Source organism: Podarcis filfolensis (genome assembly GCF_964270895.1).
Source record: "Podarcis filfolensis genome assembly, chromosome: 9".
Classification (NCBI taxonomy): domain Eukaryota; kingdom Metazoa; phylum Chordata; class Lepidosauria; order Squamata; family Lacertidae; genus Podarcis; species Podarcis filfolensis.
In genome coordinates, this window is record NC_139610.1 from 55,204,651 (window position 1) to 55,230,258 (window position 25,608).

Below are 25,608 nucleotides of genomic sequence, written 5' to 3' on the forward strand. Positions count from 1 at the left end.
TTCTATGATGCTATAATACTATGACCTTTGGACAGGTCTTTGGGCAAAGTAGGACAAACTGACTTACATTGTCTAGCTTAGCATTATTCACACTGACTGGCAGCTGCTCTCTCTGGTTTTAGATGGGGCTTCCTCCAGTCTGACCTGGCAATGCCAGGGACTGAACCTTAGACCTTCTGCATATGAGATGGATGCTCTTCCACCAAGCCACACCCCTTCTGAAGATTCTCTGAGTGGGCCCACCTCCTTGCCGCTACTCATTTGTGTGTCTTCTCCTTGCTGCTCACACACCTGGAGAGAACAGGTGAGCAAGCAGCTACAAGGAGGAGGGGAATGAAGGTGAACTCACGATGCTTACATCTTGGTCGTCCACTCCGTAGAAGCAATCCACCTCTGTCCCATTAATAGTTGCCTTTTCACACAGGCTATTGTAGGAAGAGCTGCTTCCACTTCTCTTGTGCTGCCCTGCGGGTTTTGTGCTGCCGTCATCCACTTGCCTCACGGAGACAAAAAGGCTGATGTTATCAAAGTCACCGTCACAGAAACTGGCATCTGAAGCCTCCTTTTGTGCCTTCGCTGGATTGTAGGGCTTCAGGAAGGAGGAGTAAACGTATCCTTTCGAAACTAGGGAGGGAGGAGGAAAATGTAAAGAAATTAGGATATGCTTCCCTGCTCCCCAGTCCTTCTGCCCTTCATAAAAAAGTAAAGAAATTCTTGCCACCAATAAGGAGTATGGAAGCAGCGGGGAGGCCACTTGGTTTCTGTTACCCACCATGTTCTCTCATTGTACCTAGTCTGGTCCATAATCCCCCCAGTGAGGCTGTGCAGAAGTCACTGGCGGTCCCTAGTCTTACAACTAGTGTTGTTGTGGTGTGGGCAGGCCACTCTGGGTTGGGTGACACAGAAGTGGTAACAAAAAAGGGGTTTGGCCCTTTGGGGTCATCTAGAGGGCAAGAGGGACACCTCCTTTTTTTGTTGCTTTAGCCTTTGGAAGTGAAGGAGGAAATATTGTGGGTGATGCCCTATTCCATGTAAGTAGGAGAGATAGCTGCCGAGGGGGAATGTAACCGCCACCTATAAATACATGTTTGTCTATTTGGTGGCTGACGCTGGTTGGATTTTTGTATTTTGGATCTGCTAATAGTTGTTATGGTGCCCAATACGTCAGTTGTTCTAGCTTATATTGATGTTTAAGAGGATATCTTAGATAACTTATTTAGTTATGTTATCTGTGCTACTATAAAATGTGCATTTTAATTTTCTTTTTTCTTTTGTATTTGACTTCAGTCTGGGATATTTTTAGGATGTTGTAAAGATTTTATTTAAAACATGAAGATACACACACACACACACACACACACACACACACACACACACCTTCCTTAAAATATATACTGCAAGTTAAAGACCAGAATTCTGCAATTCAGAAACTCAGTACAAGCAGGATAGAATATAAATTAAGAACACCTTATGTGTTTTCGTAAACTCCATCATGTTGGAAGTTGCTCTGTTTTGCACCAGCAGCGCCAAATCCTTACTCAGGATAATGCCACTCATGCTAGGTTAGGTACTTGTGATGTGAGCCATGACCAGCTCACAGGGCAGGCTAGAATACTACTTGCAACCTCTGAGAGAAGTCACTGTGGCATAACGTGGAGGCTGAGATCACAGGGCTGTTGCGTCCATATTTAATAACCATCACAGCCAAAGGAAATCCAATATTGTGATGAATGTGCCTGAGGACTTACTTCCAGTGTCGACAAGCCATCTGCCAGTACTTCCGAAAGGATCCTTTCGTTCCACGACAGCCACCAATTCTCCTTCGTAGAGATCAATATCAAACTCCTGAGTGGCGTTGCATTTGCGCTTGGCTTGGTACAGCAAGTCTGAGTTGTATGTGGAGAGTATCACAGACCTGTGGCTTTCAGTCTGCCGTGGAAATTCAGGCTGGAAACCAAACAAAACCCAGCTTGAGACATACTTTCAATTGCAATGCCATAGGAAAGCATATTCAGGGTATATCAACATTCCTGCTGCTGTTTTCTCCACCATATATGACAATCTCTGTCTCATTCACTTTCCCAATCAATCCCCATCACACTCTAAAGGCAAGTCAGTATTATTCAGTATCTCTTCTTCTTTGGTGATCACTTGTAGCCCAGTAGGATTGTCTTCCATAAACACAGTTTTAACAGTGAGGCCGTAAGTATCTAAATTCAGTATCTGATAGGTATTTGAATTCTGGTAACCCATGTTCAAATCTAGCCTATTGGAATACTCTTGCTTATTTAAACACAGAGCCATGGCCAAACCACATATAGCATTCAATGCTCCTTTGTATTTAACACACATGCTTCTTTAAAAAATGCAGATAGTGGCCACTGGGTGTGTTGATAATTAAAAAAAGGGTGCAGCACATGTGGGAAATGGTTTGGCTCTTTTTCAAAGTCCTGACAAAAAACACTTATTTGAAGCTATTTTCACAGGGCTGAAACCCTCCATTGGTAGCACGGGAAGAAAGGGTTAAACTTCCCTTCCTCACCTGCTCTAACCCCCGCTAGTTATCCGCTCCCCCCAGGGAATGCTATTCAATATATATTTTTAAGTACACTTTAACATCATGCCTAGTTTCACGCTCATTTATGCTGACCTGGGAAAATAACAGCTCGCACACAGTGATTTGTCATTTCGTAGAAGACGGGCCTGATCTCACACTGCCTATGTGAGTAAACTGCTCATGTAAGTAGGGTTTTTGTGGAAATCGGCTGCTGGGCTCATTGTTAACCATGAACTATTGGGCAGATTGCAGTGCCATGGCATTAAATTCACAGGGTAAAGCTGTGTACAAATTGCTGCAGCGAACAGAGGCTTATTGTACATGGCAGATAGTCTGAGGTACCTGTGCGTTTTACTTTGACGGCTGTAAGATTAGTCCTCTATGAAAAAAAAAAAAGAAAAAAGAAAAAGAAAAGATTAGTCCTCTATGAATAGTCATGTAGAGGAAATTTGCCTTTGCCTCCCGTCTTAATGCACTTATCAGTGTTGGTGTCAATTAACGGGAAGCATTTTGAAGTCACCCCGCACAAAAGTGACAGGGACGTGTAACATCACAAGGCTTGAGAAACCCGTAATCCACGGATTATGCTGTTTTAGATATGGAATGGGAAGTTACCGATAGAGGACAAGCAGGACTTCTACACAGCTCTTGGTGACATTGTGCACTAGACATGTCTAAATCCCAGCACTTCTTTTTTTAAAAAAATAATAATAATAAAATCACCTGCCATCACTATGAAAGGCATTTAAAGGTTTCCTGTGTAATAATAAAAAAAATACATCGGAAGATTAGAATTGCTATACAGATGTTTAGTGGGAAATGTGTCTGCGGACTGAATATGCACAAATCGAAGAGGAGCTTACGACAATGGCATTGCCAAGGGCTGTGGAATGAAATGTCAAGCGTGTTTTGGAGAGGAATGGTACAGGGTGGCATTTGCTTTCAGAGGAATGCATTGCTAGTCATACTTTTTTGAAGTTCTGGACCAGGCTAGGTGCAATAAGAGAGATCCCATGCATTTCTGCCCCCTGCCCAATGTTAATAACAGAGAGATACCCAATTCAGATTGGGAGCATGATCCTTCAGAAAAGAGGGATTAACTCCTGATCCTTGTGCCTTTCCCCTGATTAATGCCAGCTACTCCCCCAAGCTGTATTTCTCTGCTTTCCTTTGGACCACATCAGTGAGGCTGAGAGAGGGGTCTTGTTGTCTGGGCAGCCCAGGACCTGCTTGCTCCCCAGGGAGGTCACTTTGGTGCTGCTAACACAGCAATTTGACTTCCCCCAAAGGCACACTCCATTGTCTCTTGAGACCGATGGGTGCCAACAACAGCAACACAACAACAATTCCCACAAGTTGTTATTTGTTGTGCAAGCAGAAAACCCTGTGCAGGGCTTTGTTAGCTCTTTTTTAGTCCTGCCCTTAACTTCTATGCATACCTCCTGGAAGTTAAGTCCTGTTAAAACACAACAAAACTTTGGATCCAGACTAAGACGAACTTACACCACATTTAAATCAATGGGACACATTAGTCATGACCCATGGATTTCAATGAGCACTAAGTGCAAATCCTTAACCACAAGCCAGGTCCTTTTGAGCTCTTGACTCTATACATCAGGAATGGGGAATCCATGCCCTTGCCCATATCTTTGGACTACAACTCCCATCATCTGTTGCCATTGGACATGTTGGCTGGCACTGATGGAAATAGGAGTCCAACATTGTCTGAAGGACCACAACTTTCCCATTCCTGCCGTGCATATCTCAAGTTTATAAGCAAGATTAGTCTTTTCTTTCCAAAGCAAATGACTGCTGATTTAACAGATAAAGTATACATATTCATGTATTGAAAGTAGACAGTAGAACAACCCATAGAAAGTTAATGAGCACTCCACAGATTTCCTCGACCAAACACACATAGAACTCCAGTTCTCTGCAAACCTCTGATAGCGCACTGAACTCAGCTTCAGTAGATGAAAGCGCTATGAGACTTTGCTTCCGGGACCTCCACCCAATCACTGAGTCCCCAAACTTCACCACTAGGCCTGACACTGATTTGCGGTCCTCAAGGTTAGCCCAATCCGAATCCACCCAGGCAGTCAGCTTAACATCACCCTCAGCTGACATCTTGAGGCAAAAGTCTTTGGTATCTTGCAGGTAACGTAGCACCCGCTTAACACCATTCCAGGCCTGCACACTAGGACTTGAAGCTTCTCTACTGAGCAGATTGACAGCAAACGCTATGTCTGGTCTGCTCCAGACATGTTGCTGTGATCTCCTGCCAGGTCAGCTTCTGAACAGAGCTGCGCAAGGGAAGCGTGACTGGACGCAGGGGTTTTATTTACGCAAAGTTAAGACAGTTGAAACTGACATGCAGCCCAGTCAACTACTGCTGCTGACACAGCAGTAGTTTGTAACAACTCAAACGGGACTTACTCCCAGGTAAAAATGCATAGTAGGATTGGGGCCTTAACAGTGCATGGGTGAAGGAATAGGATTGGAAAGGAAGCTAAAGACATTTAGCTTTCAGTAGATTCAATTGGCAATAAAAATGTGGTTTCTATATATTAACTTCTCTGCCCTGCATTTTGCTTTTCCTAGTTCCCAAACTTCCAATGGGGACTCCTGTCAAATATATGCTACAAACCTGGAGAGGGGTTGGCTTCTTTTTTTCAAAGCTCAGCTTTCTCTCAATGAAATTTATGCTGTTGTTTTCTTTGACAAAATTCAGACTGTGTATGTCTTCAAGAACCTGGTGCTGAACTTCGCTGATGCTTGGAGAGGACAGCTGTAAGTTCAAAAGAGGTTCAAGTTTACATGATTAGTCACAAGCTGTGATGGATCGGGGAGTATATATACATAATGCTGGTTCTGATTCGGCAGGCTTAGAACAGCGTCACTGCTTTTTCCTGTGGTGGGGCTTCTGGCAGAAGCTCATCAGGGAAAGCATTTCCTGTTGTACCCCTTGACTTTCTGCAGACAGAATGCTGAATTTTTTGATGCGAACAACACATAGAATCATAGAATTGTAGAGTTGGAAGGGACCAAGAAGACCATCTAGTCCAATACCCTGCAATGAAGGAATTTTTTGCCCAACATGGGGCTTGAACCCATCACCCTGAAATTACCAACTGAGCTATCTTCTCCCATGGGTAAAAAAAGACTACCCTAGTCTAGATGATATCCTTTATTATATATCTAGCTATCACTTGAGCCTTCAATTCCCATTGGCTTTGGCCCAGCATGGGAACGACAAGGAGTTGGAATCCAATTACATCTGGAGGCCCATAGGTTCCCCATCCTTAGTTCAGCAAGATATGAATAAGCCCACCTCAAAAGCTACCATGCTTCCCTTTCCCCTATGGCTAATGGGGTTTGGCAGCTTTCATTTCTGCTTTTAACCATAGCCTGATACAGTGGTAACTCGCAAGACGAAATTAATCCGTTCCGCAGTCTCTTCGTCTTGCGTTTTTTTCGTCTTGCGAAGCACGGCTATTACCGGCTTAGCGGCTTAGCGGCTATTAGCGGCTTAGTGGCTTAGCGGCTTTAAGAAAACAAGGAAACAAAGGAACAAAGGAAACAAACTCGCAAGAATTCGCAAGACGTTTTGTCTTGCAAAGCAAGCCCATAAGGAAAATCGTCTAGCGAAGCGACACAAAAACCGAAAAACCCTTTCGTCTTGCGCGTTTTTCGTTTTGCGAGGCATTCGTCTTGCGGCGCACCGCTGTACATTACACAAACCCAGAACTGTTCAACTGGCTTTTTGGAAACTTGTAGATGTTAAAATTAACTTGAGTTTCCCAAGACTGACACAACAAACTGTGGTTAATCACAAGTGGAAGCAGAATCTTCTAAACTCCTCCTTGCAGCCATGCTAGAGAATGAGAGAGGGGAGGGAGGGAGGGAGGGCGCGAATCAGGAGAGATATTATGCTCATTAAACTAAACTACAGTTTAGTGTGACATTCCTGCACCCTCATTATCTTCCATGTGTGTCTTTGAGGAGTAGCGGTATCCACTAGGACACTCTCTCCCACCCAAACAAATATTTCCTTTGCTGTTTTCATTTTCCTTCCAACATGCCACTGGACATGAGAAGAGAACTACGCTTCCCACCGCTGCTCAGTTGCATATATTAAACTCATTTTAATACATACACATTGAAAAGCACTTATTACCTAGCAACAATGCTGAGTCAATTAAAGGGAAAGAACATCCAACCAGGTGGCACAAAACCTGGTTGAACCAAAGGACACTAGAGGGCACCCTTCACACACTGGCAGAACCGCACTACAGGAAACCAAATAATATGCTAAGAAGCATGTCATTTTCTGGGACAGCGGGGAAGGCGAAACTGTCCAAGCACACAATCATTTAATAACCCAGGCAGCCCAGCCCCATATCTGTTTAATTGAGTTCAACAGGGCTTAATTCCAAATCAATGAGCATCGGACTGCAGCTGTACTATATCCAGGATTAATTCTGGATAGAGATACCCTAAACCACGGTGATTTTTTGCTCTGGTATCATCCAGATCAGACAACTTCAAATCCCGAGTGGCAAGCCATGGAAAAAAGCAAGCTGGTTGTTCATCTGGAGAGAGATAAACCACAAGCCTGGGTTTGGACATAGCACTAAACCAAACTTGGTTCACAGCAGCAGCAGCAGCAGGACCAGAGGAGCAAAGCAGTCACAATATTCTCCAGGAACCCACACATCTGCACGTTCACACTGAACCATGGCTTGGCTTAGTGTTATGGGTGAACTGGCTCATAAAATAGGGCTGCCATATGTCCGGACATAGCTGAGATTCGTCCGTCAAAAATGTTCAAAAAGCGGCAAAAATGTCTGGGGAAACCCAGGCGTATGACAGCCCATATCTGAAGCATTGATTTTTTGATGATTTTCCTAAAAAAAAAAAAATTAAAAAAATCAACAACTCTGGCCCCCCAAAAAGCTCAAAGCTTTTGGGTCCAGATTTTAACTTTTTGAAATATGCCAACCCCATCATAAAACCACAGAATTGGAGGTGGCCCTTGCCCTAATTTCATGAGGCCTGTTAAGGGTGTTGGGAAATGTAGCTCTGTCGGGGATAAACTACAGTTCCCAGGATTCTTTGAGGGAAGCCAAGTGCTTTAAATGTGCATTAAGTGTATGGTGTGCGTGTGACCCAAGTTCATATTACATTGGTACCTCAGGTTAAGAACTTAATTCGTTCCGGAGGTCCATACTTAACCTAAAACTGTTCTTAACCTAAGGTACCACATTATCTAATGGGGCCTCCCGCTGCTGCCCCGCCGCTGCCATGCAATTTCTGTTCTCATCCTGAGGTAAAGTTCTTAACCTGAGGTACTATTTCTGGGTTAGCGGAGTCTATAACCTGAAGCCTGTAACCCGAGGTGTCTGTAACCCGAAGTACCACTGTATTTGTCGAATATAATTCTCCTAGGCTTTTGGTTTTTAAATAAGATTTCAAAGGTGCATAGCAGACAGGCAACCTTAATTGTAATCATCTCAATATGAGCATATCTACAGCCGACTTACCGATATGAGGGATTGCCCTGCGGAATAGGACCATAGAGCTGATGACATCATCCCCTGCAGGAGAGTGACGAGGCAACACAGGCAGTTGGTCACGATTTGCTTTGCTGCCCGATTGAACGTCTGGAGTTCCTCCACCAGCTGGGCATTGAGAGCCTCGTATTCTTTCCTGGCCAAATCCATCTCCTCTCCCGCGGCCTTTTGGTGGTAGCTATTATAATCCAGCAGTTTGTCATAGCGCTTCTGGATGAGCTTCTGAGGGCCTGGGAAGAGGGCCTGCAATGCTGACAGGGGTGCCAAAACCATCTTCTCTACTTGCTCTGCCTAGATGTGCACAGGTAGGGAAAGAGAGACAACAAATAAATATTCACCACCCACCTCTCCTCCTTTAAAGCTAACATTTCTCCTTCTGTACCAGTTACGTATCCACAGAATGGTCTTCCCTCTGAAGCACGTCTCACCTAAACCTTGTATCATTCCTTTGTTTTGATTAGAGTGTCAGACTTGTACCTGGGAGGGCAGGGTTTGAATTCCCACTCGGCCACGAAGCTCGCTGGCCAACCTTGGGCTTCTCAGGCTAACCTACCTCAAAGAGTTTTCGTTGTGGGGATTAAATGAGGATGAGGAGAACCATGTACCTGGAGCTCCTTGCAGGAAAAGGTGGGATATAAGGGCAATAAGACAAATAAATGCATTTTAGGAACTGATGGGTTAAGTCGCTTTTTAATGATGATGCTAATTATGTAACGTGCAATAATGATTTTAATGTTTCCGTTGGCTATGTATTATGTTTTCGAATTACCATATTTTTGTAAACTTCCCATTTTTGGAGTAAAAGAATGGAGGGACATAGAAATCTATAAATAAATATGTGCCCAAGGATTAAGGAGGGAACTAATCACAGGGTATAGCCCTGATCCAGCACAAGAGCTACTCACGCCACATCTGTTTGTGACACAACGTGATTCCAGAAAAATTGTTGTAAGACTATCAACACATTTACCCTGAATTTAGAACCCTTGGCCCTGGATTTGTGTTGCTTGCCTACACAAGTACAGAGGCCTTTCTGCTGCAGACATTTTCCCTGAATATGTGGAAAACTGGAAGGAACCATGTGGCAGCCCTTTTTTTTACTCATTTTGCCCCTTCATGCCAGTAATGACTGACTACGGCTGAAATCTTCCTTCCTCCTCATTGTGGAAGGCTAGAATTTTTATTTGCAAGAAACCAGGGCTTCAGTAAGCTGGGTAAAAAAACAAAACACCTTCTGCTGGCTTTGTTGCAGAAGCAACAAACTTCCTTAAACTCCCTATCCCTTATCTTTTGTTTGAAACCAGTATCTTTCAAGAACGTACATATCGTTCGCTGGGCTTTTCAGCATTAATCAAGGTGTTTGAAGAGCCACTTTCCTCATCTTCTTTCTTGTGCAGAAAATCTTGAAGTTCGGTTACGTTCTGTGCAGCTAGAAGCGTAGACTCCTGGAAATGATGAAAACAATGAAATGGGCAAAAGATGCGCGTGCTCAGGTGTACACGCAAATGGAAGAGGATGCACATGAAAGAAATGAAACGGCTAGGTCAAGCTTGGGCAATTTGTGGCCCATCCAGATGTTAATGGACTGGAACTCCCATCTGACCAGTGTGGCCAATGGTCAAAGATAATGGGAATTGAAGCCCAGCAAGATCTGGAGGTTCCCCACCCATGTGCAAAGCAGTCTGCATTCCCCTCCAATGCTAGCATGTGTGTCAGTGGATGTCATCCCCACTAAGGAAGCTAGAAGTCTGTTTGACTTGATATACACTTAAAACAGAATGAGGTGCACCAATGGATAGTAGGTTTCAGAGGATCTCGTGTGAAAAGTTCTACCCAAGCAGGAAATTATCCCTGCAAAGACCAGACTCTGCTACAATCTCTCTCGTTTAGATTTGTCATATTTCCTAGTTGATCCAGGAAGTGTTTTAGTTTTTTCCCATGCTTACACCACCCTGCAAACCACCATCTTATTCTGCACCAGGTCTTTGACGAAGGATGAGGAACCTGCGGCCCCCACAGATGTCCACTTCTCATCCTCCCCAAACAGCATGACCAACAGTCAGCGATAATGGGAGCTTCTTGTCAAGCAGCATACAGAGGGACATGGAGCCACCCATGCCTTGGACTAATATAGCGCTAATAGCTTTTGCCACAAGTCACACTAATTGAGGTCTAACCTTCGTATCATTATGCAACTTGAGAATTCATCCTGGTCTTCTGATTTAAAATGTCTCATCCAGTGGATTCAAGTTTCACACTCATTCAGAAGCAGCTGATATTCGCTTGCAACATGCAAGTAGCAAATGGATTCTTTTTTTAGTTGTGCTGTGTTAACACTCACCTTCAGATGCTGTTGAGACACCGAAATATTCTTCACGCAGAGTTTGACCGTCTTTTCCAAACTTCTAAATAACTTCTCCTCTTTATTAAATGTTTCATCTTTCACCTAAAACACAGGGCAACACTGAGATCAGGAGCAGAGGCCACTCATTAGTAATTGGTGGAGTAGTTCTAGCAGAGATATTGCATAAAGTATTTCTGCATTCCTTCCACTGAAGCTACAAGAATAGCTTTAAGTGCTCTTAGACTGTGGCCTCATTCAGACATAGTGATAAATTATGGCTTATCATTATTGGAATGAATGAGCTGAGCCAACCTCAAGCCAAGAGGAGGAGAGGAGGTTGGAAGATTCTGTTGTCATTTTTATCTATGGTTTGTTGTTTCTTCTGGAGGCAGACAAACCATGGTTAGTCTTAGCTAGAAAGACACCTTCAGACTTTGGTTTATGTAACTGACTTGTTTCAGTTCAAATGAAATGCTAAAACATGGCTAACTGGAAGCTTTTGTGTCAATTTTCAATCTCCTCCTCACAGCTGCATGAGAAAGGGGAGGAATGCATAAGTCCAAGGCTCACACAAGCTCATTCACAGAACGCTAAACCATAGTTTAGCATTGTGCCCAAACCAGGCCTATATCTTGTCACATTTCATTTCATTTCAGTCCTTTTGCCCGTGTTCCCAGATATACCCTTCATCCTCTCAGAATTACAAGTTCCATTTCATTCTTTTAAAAGTAATGCTGAATTTATGCAATTGTCATCATAAGGCAACAGTGGCACAAATTTGATCAAATTTGCTGGCGGTGGGGGAGAGATGTCGTGTGGGAATCTGCGAAGGGAACAGTAAGCAACCAGTAAGTTGTATCATCTGCAGAAAGTGGAGAATTGAAGAAGTACTGTGTGTTTTTATGAATGGATAGATACCCAAACAGATATCCTCCGCATTGATGAGTCTGCCTTCTGTATAATCAATAAACTTCCACAAAAAGTGCAGATGAATTAAGGGAGTGTGTGTTTGTGTGGATGGATGTATAGATAGATGTTCTCCACCCTTATGAGTCTGCCTGCTGCCTGGGGTCATGCTCCGTATCCCCCCACCATTTGAAGCACAAAGAGTGAATATGATGGACAGGGACTTTTCTGTGGTGGGACCTTTTGATGAACAGCTCAGCCATGATGTTTTCATTGGAGTTTTTCTGGTGTTGCTTTTTAAACTGCTCCATTGATGCTGCTTTAATTCTGTTCTTGATTGTTATTCCTGTGTCCGCTTTAAATTTTTGAATTTTTATGATTTTGCTCTATTCCATTAATTTTATTGCTAGTGAGTTCCACCTTTTCTACTTATTTAGGAGGTACAGGGAAAGGGATTGAGGCAGCAGGGAGGTTGACACAGTGCAAATGTATCGGCGGCAGCATTGGATTGGCTCTGCCAGTACATTTGCACCGCGCCAACCTACCCACCCCCTCTTTCTCCTGGTATGCAGCAGTGACTCGGCTTTCAGGAGATCGGGTAAGCACGACAACCCCAACATGCTGCCCGCTACAGGATAAAAGATTTTGAACACAGTGTGTATTGCAAAGCCATTCCACTGCAGTTCATAAACACCTGCTAACCTCCTGCGTGCTTGGAACACACATGCAACTGTTTTAACAGCAAAAAGAAAAGGAGGAGTGGGAAGCTTAAGAGAAGTGACAGAAATTTCCCTTTGCTTGTTAAGTAGGGTCAGCAAGATATCAGAGAAGCACGGGGTTGATTTTATGACACTTGCCTAGACTTTCATCTTTATGATGCTCTCTTAGCTTGCATAAAAATGTATACGAGCAATGCATCATTTTATATCATGCATTTGTCTGTCCCTCTACTCATTACTGTACTTCTGCAGAATTAATACTTGCGCAAAGTTTGAGAGAGAGACTATTATTTCAGAGGCTGACCAATACTTGCCCCGATTTGTAAAAGAGGGTTGGCATTTTTATTTGCTTCAGTTTTCTTTCTTTGTATAGAAGAGAGAGAAAGAGAGAGAGAAGATGACGGCAACAACCTTGGAAGTGTCAAATCTGGTCTTCTCTTCTAATGCAGTAGGAGTTGCTGCAGATGTCAGAGATGTGAAATGTGAGTGCTCTGAACCTCTAATTAAAGGGGGGGAAGGATGCTCAGTCATTCATAAAAGCATCATCTCCTCCCCCCTCTCAAAGTGTTTCTCCAGTATTTGAGTCTGAAAAGTGTTTGGAAAAAGAACACCAAACCAGAGAGAATTTACTGTCTGAATAAAAATAGCTTCTCTTCGCAATTAAGGACATTTCACGGTGGCTGGCATTGGAAGGCTATGAGTACTGCTAGCAGATAGTTATAACTTGCATGTGTGTGTGTGTGTGTGTGTGTGTGTGTGTTGTGTAGTTTGGAAGATGTGGGAGAGTCACACGGCTCATCCAAACAGGCCTCACTCTGGGGACTGGGAGAACTACATTAGCAGTCTTAGTCAGTGCTATTTTTCTAGAAAAAGAGGTGCCGGAATTCACATGAACGTCTCCCCTGTTCTCTTATAATGCAATGGTGGCCACCTGAGAGATGCTGGAAGAGAGTTCTGCTGAGTTCTGGCTGAAAAAAACCCTGGTCCTAGCCTCCATAGTCCAGATGTAACATAGGATTTAATTCACAATGGCCACCATCAGTTTGCACAGCTGATAAGGCCACATTCATTGCCCACACTCTTCTCAAGAGCCATCATAATGCCTCTTACTTGCCAGGATGGAGAGATTTTTGTCTCCATGTGTGTAGAAACCTTTGGCCTTTGTGTGGCTTAGCATTTCAATGTAATCATTCCATCCATCGCTGTGCCCATTTTTTACTCTAGTGTCACGTACTATGACTTCCAGCCCAGCCCACTCCTGACACGTGGCCTCACAGAAGGTTGCCAGTGGGGGAATCCGTCCCTTGTTTGAGAAACATGAATACAATATCCATTTGGATTCCTGAATTCCTTTGCAAAACAGGGAGCCACGCTGTACTGCAGAGCCAGAATGAATGTTGCCTGCTGTGCTCTCAAGTCCTCTTCCTGCCACAATAAATCTATTAATGATGGACAGTCCCATCATATGAGCAGCTGCAAAGACTGTGCGATTGCAACTACCTGGCTCCAAGGGGGTGACAGTGATGGTTGGACACTCCTGAACCTCTGTGCTGCATCAACAAGCCCATTCCAGAGCAGAAGATGCAATACAAGCATTGCCCCTTCTTATCCCATTGGAAAAGCAGCCCCATCAGAAACCCAGGACTTCTTCTGAAAATGCCAAGCACAGGGCTATCAATGAGCCTTGTGCTGCAGTGCCCAGTGGGCAGTCCCGTCTGCCTGTCGAATTTGATCTGCAAGACCGACCCTGATTAGGGGTCTGGCCAATGGAGCAAAAAAGATTCTCCACTCCTAGTTTACACCCTTTAAAACACTCTGTAAAGAAAAATGCCAGACACCTAAATACCTGAGGTTCTCCTCCAGTCAGAATTTTCAGGTGGCCAGTTACTCTCTTCGATTTTTTACTAATCGAGTGAATGTTTAGTCTTGAAAATTTCTCTTTTAGAGATTCATCTTCGTCATTTTTCTTATACTTCAGCACTGCAATTAGAAAAAAACACATCAATACATCAAATCTGCATTTATATGGGGCTTATCCTACTGTCCTTCAAACTGATGAAGAGACCAACAAAAGACAGAAAGAGATGAAGGTTACTACCTATGGAAATAACAAGGATAATGAAAATCATTGCGGCCATATAAGCTTTTAAAAATCCATCTCTCTAATTGTTCCTGTTGTTTGTAGTAGCTCCTTTCATGCTATTTACTGCAGAACATATAATTCTGTGTGCTATAATAATTTCCATGCCTTCACGATTTAAATCCCTAGTGAATCTGCTTGACAGAAGCTGAAACATAACAAGAAAAAAATGCCCCAACTTTCTTATACATCTTATGCAAATGCAAGAATCCAATGGTGGACCTGAAACAAATATAATATTTCATTTTCTCCCTCACTACTTAAGACTAGTAGGCTGGAAGTCAAATACTGTATGCTGTTTTTTTCATAAACATCTGAGGTCACCTAGCTGGTAACTTGAAAAACAGAATGTTGAACAAGATGGACTTTGGTTTAATTCTGCAAGGCACACACTAACATCTTTACAGGACCCATTTAATTATCACGGTCAGTGGCCGTGTTCAGATAAATTATGGTTTATCACATCATGAATAAGACTTACATCCTGCCCCACTTAGCTAATCCTGACCTACTCCTCTCCTCTCTCACCATGCAATGGAGTTCAGAGGCCTTCACGTTACGAAGTTTCTTTTCATTAAATATAGCAGGCATGGCCAACAGGTAGATCGTGATCTACCAGTAGATCAGTGGACGTCTGTGGTAGATCACTGGCAGATCACTGGCTCCCTCCAAAGAAGCCCAAGAACTTTGGCTCCTCTAAAAAAAGCTAAACATTTTAGCCCTGCAGCCCATAAAAAGAAGCTCAACAACTTTGACCTGAACCCCAAAAAAGGGGGTAGATCACTGCCAGTTTTTAACTCTGCGAGATCGCAGTCTCTTGGGAGTTGGCCACCCTGAAATATAGTTTGCACTGTTCTCCAAACCCAGAAAAACCAGACAACTTCAAACCATGGTTTATGAAGCTGCCTTGTTTCTACTAGCCATACTTGAGTTTAGCCACAGTTTAGTGTTTAGACACACCATGGTTAGGGACGCGGGTGGCACTGTGGGTTAAACCACAGAGCCTAGGACTTGCCGATGGGAAGGTAGGCAGTTCGAATCCCCGCGACGGGGTGAGCTCCCGTTGCTCGGTTCCTGTTCCTGCCAACTTAGCAGTTCGAAAGCATGTCAAAGTGCAAGTAGATAAATAGGTACCACTCCGGTGGGAAGGTAAACGGTGTTTCCGTGCGCTGCTCTGGTTCGCCAGAAGCGGCTTAGTCATGCTGGCTACATGACCCAGAAGCTGTACGCCAGCTCCCTCGGCCAATAAAGCGAGATGAGCACCGCAACCCCAGAGTCGGCCACGACTGGACCTAATGGTCAGGGGTCCCTTTACCTTTAAACTGTGGTTAAACTAAAATGGAAGCTTCCAAACTCCTTCTCACAGAGCATGCATCCAAACTGACATGGGAACATAAACAATACTTGGAAAGGCAGTTGAAACATAGGTTGAAGCCAAGACTTACTGCACTTTTGAGAGCACAAGCCAAAAATTACAAGAACCCCACTGGATAAGGCCAAAGGTCCATGTGTCCAGCATCCTGTATTCTCCAGTAGCCAATGTGATGCTTCTGAAAAGCCCTCAAGCCAGGATTGAAGGAAATAGCCTTTCCCTGCAATTACCCCACATTGTTGACACTGTCTTACCTAAATCCTTTCTTCTTTTAAGTTCATTTATATTTGTGTTCATGCCTTTCACAGCAACCAAGGCATCCTGCAGCGCTGTGTGGTCTGGGTGGGACCTGGGAGTTGCATTCAAGAGCTCACATAGCAACAAGGGATACTTCATCACACGTTGGATGGGTTTGATCATCAGAGATCCCATGTCCAGCAGGTTTGGTTTCCCCCTGAAATTTAAACAAAGCCATGTTAAGTCAACAAATGAGTTCCTAAAGGTGGGGAAGAGGATGGTCTTAGTTCTTTGTAGTGGCTCCTTCCACAACAAATCCATAACTGGCGAAGCTATTCCCTTTACTGTAAAATATCTAGTGGATGAAAGAATATATGAACTTTGGAAAAACAAACAACTGTTATCATGAGTCATTCTAATTGCAGGTATACCTGCTGCTAGCTAATGCTTTATATTCTTTATTGATGTGGCTAATGCTTCCAGCTGTTGGATGCTAAGATTAGTTGTCACAATCAACCATTTAGTTTTGTTCCACTTGCCATTTAAGCCTTCTTGCCATCTTAAAAAAAAGTATACACAGATGCTTCAAGAAACAGGACCTAATAATAATAATAATAATAATAATTATTATTATTATTATTATTTATTTATACCCCGCCCATCTGGCTGGGTTTCCCCAGCCACTCTGGGCGGCTTCCAACAAAGTATTAAAATACAGTGGTTTGTTAAACATTAAAAGCTTCCCTAAAGAGGGCTGCCTTCCCTGTGTTTAGGGTGCTGCATGTGAGATCATATGACTGCTTCCCCCTAAAGTGAACAGCAAGCAATGGTGGCTATAATCTGTCACCACTACATAGGTACTCAGTTTGACTTTCCCAAACAGATGACATCTTTAAGCGTACCTCTTTATTACATTTTCACATCAAAGCCAGTAGCAGACAGTGTGACGGGGCACTGCCACTCACCTGACCTCTGGTCAGTCACTTTGCTGCTGCATGGCAGGGGACAGAGGGCAAGGAGGGAGGCACAAGTGCACCTTGTGTTATTAGAAAGTTGGCAACCCTAATATAGAAGCATCATCATGGTCAGCTTGTGTATTTGGCAACCCAGTAAGTCAATGCTTGCTTGCAGCATATATGCTTCTGATATATTCATTCTTTATTAGAACACAGTTGTACCTTGGAAGTCAAATGGAATCAATTCCGGAAGTCCATTCAACTTCCAAAACGTTCAGAAACCAAAGCGTGGCTTCTGATTGGCTTCTGATTGGCTTCAGGAAGCTCCTGCAGCCAATCAGAAGCCCCGCTAGATGTTCGGCTTCCCAAAATAGCTCGCAAACTGTAACAGTCACTTCTGGGTTTGCGGAGTTCGGGAGCCTAAACATTCGGGAACTAAGCTGTTCCAAAACCAAGGTACGATTGTATGATGTTTTTAAGGCATTATCAAAGCCTTTCATTCTCTCCTGTCTTTTCGTTTTAAACAGTTTCATTCTTTCCTCTCCATCTAAAACATCTAAAAAATCTTAAAATTCCAGCAAAGATGCAAGCTGGGGAAGATCTAGGCTTGTTGGAAAAAGGTCTTCAGTAGATGCTGGAAAGACAGCAGTGACAGCACATGTCTACTATTGAACAGGAGTGAATTCCAAAGGGTTGGTGGCACAACACCAATGGCATGATTCCTACATTGTTTGGAATGGACCTCTTGATAAGATGGCATAGGGTGAGATGATCTTCAAAAAATAAAATTAAAACCCAGCATTAGCAACCTTACTCTTCCTTGCTTGATGCTGCACCAAATATAGAGTTCTGCTTCTGCAGCACAATTGATTTTAAAACAGCAGCAGCAGCAACTTGAAATTACTGTTGTTTTCCTCAGAAAACCCATACGAATGCAAATATTTAAAAGCAGCTTCAGGAATGGCGTGAGGTAGATTTCAAGTGTGCCTTTGCTTCCACAGTTAGTCTTTGGATGGCTTCCCAAGTGATAAACAGCACTCTGCTTGCATTTGTGCATGCCAAAATCTAGCAATATGGGTTGGAAAGATAGGAAGTTTGCGAAGAGATAATGTTTCCCTGGGGCATGAATTGCTACCCAGTTCAGCCCATCTAATTTGACCGAGTCAGATTACCCAGTGATAACTCTCCTTAGATTAGTTGTGTTTTTAACATGCATGTTTTTGCATTACACCGCAACCCTAGAGAGGGAAGGAAGGAGAGATAGAGAAGGAACACAGTCTCCCTGCATAAGTTAAAACAGACCTGTAGCATCTTGTGACATACATTGTGCAGAAAATTAAGCCGATAATTCATTTGTGATGCTTCTTCAGCCATCCACCGTCTTCGTGCGGATTTAGTAAAAAAAAATTCTAGCACCATAGGTAGCTACACTGATCTCATCGCAAATCGCTGCTACTCCTTTACACTCATATTAACGCAGCTGGCTTAATTCTGACAGAATCCACTTCCTCTGCAGATGGCAGGCAATGAAATGAAGTCATATGCTGAATAACAACATGTAGCTTCTCTCCTCCCCCCCCTCCAAAAAAACCCTTGAAGTTGATGCAATTGTAAAATGGAATAACCTCATGTTCTGTCGCCCTGAGCAACTTGAAAGGAGGACAGGGGGCGCAAAATGGAATAATGATCACAGATATTCTCGGTTCGTGAAAAACCCAGGTAATCAGGCCATCGTTTGAAATCCTCTTTTCCTAAAGCCCTATCTGCACCATACGCTGAAAGCACTTTTGTGCCACTTTAAACAGCGATGCCTTCCTCCAAAAGAATCCGGTTTTAGAAACTAGTGAGCTCAAAGACAGTGACTGGAACTGATCTTGAACATTGACTTGGGGCAGGGAAGCAACAAGGTTTTGAATTTGTTGGACTAAGCCTCTTTAGCTCTCCAATGCTAGAATGGGATTCTTAGCAGAAGTCAGCAAACGATGGGTTAAACTCAACAGGATGAATCATTTTTTCAGAGGCTCAAGCAGGAGGTTGGGGAGAGAGCTGCTTGAAAGCCATTTTCCAAGCAGCAAAAAGGCTTTCAAATAGTGCTGTGCTGTGCTTTGAAGTCTCAACAACTGGTCCTTCAAGGCACAGCATCACCTGGCATCGTAAGTGGGTGGCCTGCCTAATAAAATGCCATTTTACAGTTTAGTATTGTTTTTATCTTGAATTACATCTTGGAAGCGCACCATGATCATTTCCTTGCTTCGTCCCTCTAAACATGATCCAGCCCTGCTGTCAGTATTTTGTGGGAACAAGTCAAGCACATACTGAGAACTTTACATCTGTGCAATTAAAGTGGACTAAAGGACACGGGTGGCGCTGTGGGTTAAACCACAGAGCCTAGGAATTGCCGATCAGCAGGTCGGCGGTTTGAATCCCCGCGACGGGGTGAGCTCCCATTGTTTGGTCCCAGCTCCTGCCAACCTAGCAGTTCGAAAGCACGTCAAAGTGCAAGTAGATAAATAGGTACTGCTCCAGCGGCAAGGTAAACGGCGTTTCCATGTGCTGCTCTGGTTCGCCAGAAGCGGCTTAGTCATGCTGGCCACATGACCCGGAAGCTGTACACCGGCTCCCTCGGCCAATAAAGCAAGATGAGCGCCGCAACCCCAGAGTCAGTCACGACTCAACCTAATGGTCAGGGGTCCCTTTACCTTTACCTTAAAGGAGTCTTGTTGATGTAATGCAGAGTTTCCCAAACTTGGGTTTCCAGCTCTTTTTGGCCTACAACTCCCACCATCCCTAGTTAGCAGGACCAGTGGTCAAAAATGATGGGAAACCCCTGTTCTAATGCAACAAATCTAGTTGTTGTTTTTAAATTTGACTTTCTGCAGTTTGGAAAGCGACTGAAATATGTGAGATAAACAAATCATTAATGGGAAAATGTATAAACAGTCTGCAAGCAAATCAGGAGGAATTTAGGAGGAATTACTCCATAAACAATTTGAAATGAATGCTCAATAAAGACTGGGCATAATCTAACCACTGCATAAGCTTTACACAAGCAAATCACGATGAATGATGAATAATTGGTTTATCTATACAGCAGTGTTCATTCTCAGATGTTGTTGGACTACAACTCCCATTATCCTCAGCCATGCTAGCCCTTGGTTTCGGATGATGGACATTGTAGTCCAACAACACTGGGGACCTGATGTTGAAGAACACTAATCTAGAGGGACTCTTAGTCTCTGCTTGGGGATGTTTCCTCTATTCTATATATGAAGGGCATTTTGTAAATTAAAAAAAAAAAACTAAGGCAGGAGCAACATTCAGTCGTGAATCTCCTTACCTATAGCATTCTGCTTCTCATTCCAAACAGGCTACCAATATTTTAAACTTTCCCACAACTGGGGAAGTTGCTCCCTTGTTATGTGATAAGTGATGAACCAATATGTTCCAAGCTGCAAATAGTTTTAGAGGAGTCCAGCAAATGGGACAGCACAGTGACTCTCTCTTCATAGAGAAGTTATCTGGTACATTATCCCAGTTTAGGGAACAACACTAGCTGGGATCTCGCACTACAGCGCACTTAGCCTAAAGGCTAATTCAGCTCTGCATTGAACTCAGCGACAGTTATATGGGCAGAGAAAGAACCAGGCAATTTAGCTTGACAGCTTGGGGGAGCTGCTACCACACAAGAAAGTACAATATTTCTCCCTGCTTAAACTGAGCGGCAAACATCTATCCTCAGAAGAATTCTGATTTCATCGTGGCCACATATTATTTCTGTGTGCGACTGTCAAAAAATTATTCACAGATCTCACAGAGGTATTTATTCTGCTATAATCGCCAATCTGCTGCCTTTGCTGTGAGTTATGGGGCTCGGCACAGAGGCAAGAGAAAGGGTTACTGTGAAGCTGAAATGTCTTGGAGGCAGGTGTTTCCAGGGCAGGAATCCACAAGCTAAAATGCTCATTAGGGTTTCCAAGAACAGGGACTGTTATTGTGCCTGGATTGTGAAAGCCAGAAGGTTTCATGGGTCCCCCTTATTCAGCCACCACGGGGTCATCCATAAACTGGCCTCTGAAAGGTAATTGCTGATGAATTATTGACCAATTTACATCCCATGTGCAACTCACAGTTTATGGCATCTGTTTTTGAAGGTGATAAGCGCACGTTAATTTGTGGAAGTGCGGCACAAGCAATTTGTGGCAAGTCTGTGCTCTTCTTACACACACACACACACACACACACACACACACACACACAGGCTTTTCTCTCTCTTTTACAGTGGTGCCTCAGGTTACATATGCTTCAGGTTACATACGCTTCAGGTTAGAGACTCCGCTAACCCAGAAATATTACCTAAGGTTAAGAACTTTGCTTCAGGATGAGAACAGAAATCGTGCTCAGGCGGTGTGGTGGCAGCAGGAGGCCCCATTAGCTAAAGTGGTGCTTCAGGTTAAGAACAGTTTCAGGTTAAGAATGGACCTCCGGAACGAATTAAGTACTTAACCTGAGGTACCACTGTCTATGGCTTGTCTTTTGTTTAAAGCTCCACAATCTTCACTCAGAATCTCTTGATCTTTATCTGGAGAGGAAACTTTTTAATTTCTGCCTCATCCTATCCAAGAGGAATCTATTGGATGGACCCATTCATGCAACACAGACATTCAGCTTCCTGTAGATCCCCAGAAAACTCTTCCACGGTGCATGGGAGGGGATTATTTTCAGCCTGAGGCAAAAAACGTGGGCAGGACAACAGGTGTGAAACATACCTCTGTACAGTAAGCTACACTGCAGCCAGTGGCCCATGAAGAATAGCAAGAAAGGGGCATTATCGCAGTTCAAGGCACTTGAGGCGGGCATGTGGGTAGGACCAGTGAAGGGTATGACCTAGGGTGATGGGGTGTGGCCTAGAGTGGAGGTATGACCTGGGGAGAGATGTATGGAGTGCCCTACAAGACCATTTTGGACAGGGCTGTAGCTAGGGGGTGGTGAGGTGGAACCCCGCCAGGGGCGCAGGCGAGAGGGGGGGGAGCAAAATTGGCTTAAAATATGTCCATAAATAAAAAAAATTGATTATTGCCTCATAAGAAAAGGTTTTTAATAGAGGGTGAATTGAACTGGGGTGGGGGTTGGAGGAGAGGTGGAAAGAAGAGCTAATTTGTCAGTGGCTAGGGGGCGCAATCTGGATGGCTCTGCCAGGGGCGCAATATCACCTCTGATTTTGGAACCCCTGGCCTCAAGTTCCCAACCTCCGGCCCAGTGTACTCTTTTCATGGATCAGTCAAATATCAATCTGGCAGCATAACATATTTTCCCCCCTGAGATGACAGTCTGATGAAGACCTCACAAAAGCCATTTCCATTGCTTTAAATTCAGCTAAAAATAACCCCATCAACTGCCCCCTTGCTCCTTTACATATTGCTCAATGGCACAAATATCAGGGCTAAGAGGAAGAGAACAGTAGTCTCTGCTTTCGTAGAATTCCAGCTGGAAAACTAGAATTTCAGGGGGAATTCCCATGACTGAGACACGTGAAACAGCAAAGCCACAGCTCAAGTCCTCTTGTCCCGAGGGTCTTCAGCAGAAGAATATCGTGCCCTTCCCAACCAGTGGTTTTCGGAACTGCAGATTTATTTATTTATTTGAATTTTTATTATCTGCACTTTCATAGAATATATCAAAGTGGTTTACAACATAAAATACAATAAAATCCACCTATAAACATCTCCTTTTAAAAAAAACCAGTCAAATTATTTTGAATGTAATTCTTGCTTTTATGCTTTGTTCTGGTACTACTTAGGCTCACCTTCATTTTGAAGGGGGAAAGTGGGATGTAATTTATGAATGAATGAATGAATGAATGAGTCATACCAATTTCCCAAACATGTTCCAAGTGCTGTTGGATTCCCACTCACATCAGCCCCAGTCAGCAAAATCTGAAGGACCATCAGTTCCTCACCCCTGCTGTCCCTCACCCACCTCCCTACAGATGTTTTGGATTACAACTCCCATCAGCCCTGGCTAGCAAGGTAAAAATATAATAATAATAACAAAGAAGAAATATGGTACATACCCTTCTTCATATATCTTTCTGCCAAAAGAGAGAGAGAGAGAAAACACACAGAAGGATCTATTAACAGTCTGATCTTCATTATATTGATTTAAATGGCCAAGTCCATACATATTGCTAAAACATTGTCTTTACAAGGATACAGTGCAGTAAGCCTTGATTCCTGAACTACCCCCTCCAGCGCAAAGAGGAGACTGAAAGCTTTCATTTCTGTTATAGATTAATCATAGTTTAGGGTAACATCCGTACCCTAAACTGTGGTTAATGTTAACTATGGATTTTTTTTTAACAAGCCAGATTCTTAAACCATACTTTAAAAAGCTAAACTGATTCAACCAATCATAGTTAACATTAAACACAGTTAGAGTTCAGGTGACATGGCCAACGGTATAAGCTAAAATTAAAAGCTTTCAAACTCTTCCTTGTAGCCATGCAGCAGGAGGAGGGAGACGCAAGCGAACCAGATGCTTGCCTAGGCCTATTGTTGCAACACTAAACTATGGCTAGCTGTTACATCCAAACCATACCAGTGGGAGTTACTTCTGAGTAGACAAGTTTAGGATTTGGGAGCAAACAATATTAACTTCAAGGAATACTTAAATCAACTGCGTTATTAGACTTCAATCACTACCAAAATAATAAGGCAACCTGCTAATAAGGCTTTATATATATATATATATGTCCTAAATCAGTCTTCCCCAATCTGGTGCAGCTCTGAGGTTTTGGACTGCCTGGTCAGGTATTACGGAAGTTGTAGTCTAAAGCATCTGGGAAGGCTTTTCTAGATTCTCTGGGGTTATACACAGAAGCCCAAAAATTCTGATAAATCTGATCCTACAGCTTCCTGAAAAAGCAGTTTGTAACGGGAAGGGCCATAATGAAAAGGCTTGCTGGGGGGGGGCAGCAAAGACAAGCCCCAATATATTTATGCACAATTTTACAAAATGAGGGTTAAGGATTTTATTATGGTGATAATTTAATTTAGACACAGATGTGCTCAGTGCATTAAAAGGATGGAATGCTTCAGTTTAAGATGGTGCTTCCCTGAAGCAACCTATTTTTTTAAAAAAGCCTATTTTTGGTGGCATCTTGGATATTCTTTCCATTTGGGATCCCTCTAATAACAGTGAAATATATTCATATTTCCAGGAAAGGAGCATAAGTGTATGTTCCTAGTAAATGCCATAAAACTCTGGATTTATAGGAGATATTTTGTTTTATATCCATTTAAGCTCTCCCATGACAAGCAGTGAGCAAGAGATGGAAACAACCATTTGAAAAGTTCTTACTTTAAGGACAGTAGGCAGTCACGTATATGCTGCTTCAGTTCTTCGTCTTTTTCGTAGGATTCCAGCAGGACGTGTGCATCATCGTGCTGGTAACAGTAGATTTTATATGTGTCTTCTAGTAGGTCTTTCATCTGCAAAAACACTTGCCCTGTTAAAGTGTAAACAAAAAAGCCAAGAAGATGAAAAAAAGCTCGTCAGACAATTTAAAGTCTGCTTCAAATATGTGAACCTGCCAGGCCTTGATAGAAGATCTGCTCTCTGTCCCATCTACTCACGAGATCTTATATTCCAGTACAAGAGACAGGGACTTCTTGGTGGTGTCACCAAGAATGTTGCATATGAATACCTTCCTGGGTAAGATCTACTGGTTTTCTCTCTTTGCTCCATTATCTAAACATTTTAAAACCCAAAGCAGCTTTCAATGTGCATTTTAACTCTTCTAATGTTATCTGCTATATGCTGGGACCTTTAAGATGGGAATGTGGTCTGACCCAACATTCTTACGTTGCTAAGAATGGTGGAAGTTGTAGTATCTCTCTCTCTCTCTCTCTCTCTCTCTCTGTGTGTGTGTGTGTGTGTGTGTGTGTGCACTGATGATAGCCATTGTTTGGATGGGGGGCTTTTATCCATTTCTGCAGTCACACAATCAATCAGTAGCTGAACTGGGTTCCACACAGTCACAAAAACAAGTCACAAAACGAAGTCACAAGCCACAGTCACAAAAACGAAGTCACAAGCCACAGTCACAAGTCAGTCCCATAAAAAGAACAAATCACAGTCAAAAAGATGAAAAAGCGACGCAAACAAAAATGCAAATTTTTTTTAGCAAAAACAAAAGCTCCTCTGTGTTGTGTGGGTGCTCATTACTCAGTAGCCGATAGATTCAACAGGAAGCCTCTGATTAGCAGAGGGGGGCTTAATTTACAAATGGAACACACTCAATAGGAAGCGGAACATGTTCTGCTTCCAAGGCAAAGTTCACAAACCGCAACACCTACTTCCAGGTTTGAAGCATTCTATTTCCAAGTTGTTCATAAACTAAGCTGTTCTAAAACCAAGGTACCCCTGTATTTTGTTTCCCACAGTGGCCAATCAGACGCCCATGGGAAGCCCAAAAGCAGGGCATGAAGGTAACAGCCCCAAAATGACATTCAGAGACATCCTGTCTCCGATTCTGGAGGTAGCAGATGCAGCCATCACGACTAGCAGATAAAAATATTTGTTTTATTTTTATTGTCTTTGTTTAAGACATTGATATCCTGTTTAATCATTATCAATTCTAAGCTCTAAAAGCAAAAACAAAAGGAAACCACACAGAAAATGAAGCAATAAAAACTCATCATAAAACTGAAGTCTACCTTAAAATGCCTGCTGGGACAAAGGAAGTATGGGTCTTGCATCTGAGGTTCAGCAAGGGTGGTGCTTGTAGAATTTCAGCTGGCAGGAAG

The 25,608-nt window shown here is 43.1% G+C and overlaps 1 protein-coding gene across 2 annotated transcripts in view; it reads right to left on the reverse strand.

Moving 5' to 3' along the window:
- ARHGEF38 (Rho guanine nucleotide exchange factor 38) overlaps nt 1-25,608 on the reverse strand; it is a 53,129-nt gene that overhangs the window by 4,483 nt on the left and 23,038 nt on the right. Inside the window, exons 4-13 of one of the 2 annotated variants that reach the window (XM_083571244.1) lie at nt 24,161-24,308; nt 22,875-22,892; nt 15,866-16,065; nt 13,946-14,079; nt 10,472-10,576; nt 9,453-9,575; nt 8,101-8,421; nt 5,205-5,345; nt 1,749-1,947; nt 359-624 (exon numbers count right to left, since the gene is read on the reverse strand). In XM_083571244.1, the coding sequence (XP_083427370.1) occupies nt 359-624; nt 1,749-1,947; nt 5,205-5,345; nt 8,101-8,421; nt 9,453-9,575; nt 10,472-10,576; nt 13,946-14,079; nt 15,866-16,065; nt 22,875-22,892; nt 24,161-24,308 (1,655 nt within the window). Of the gene's footprint in view, nt 1-349; nt 625-1,748; nt 1,948-5,204; nt 5,346-8,100; nt 8,422-9,452; nt 9,576-10,471; nt 10,577-13,945; nt 14,080-15,865; nt 16,066-22,874; nt 22,893-24,160; nt 24,309-25,608 lie in introns of both variants that reach the window. The other variant, XM_083571243.1, reaches the window with a different exon arrangement.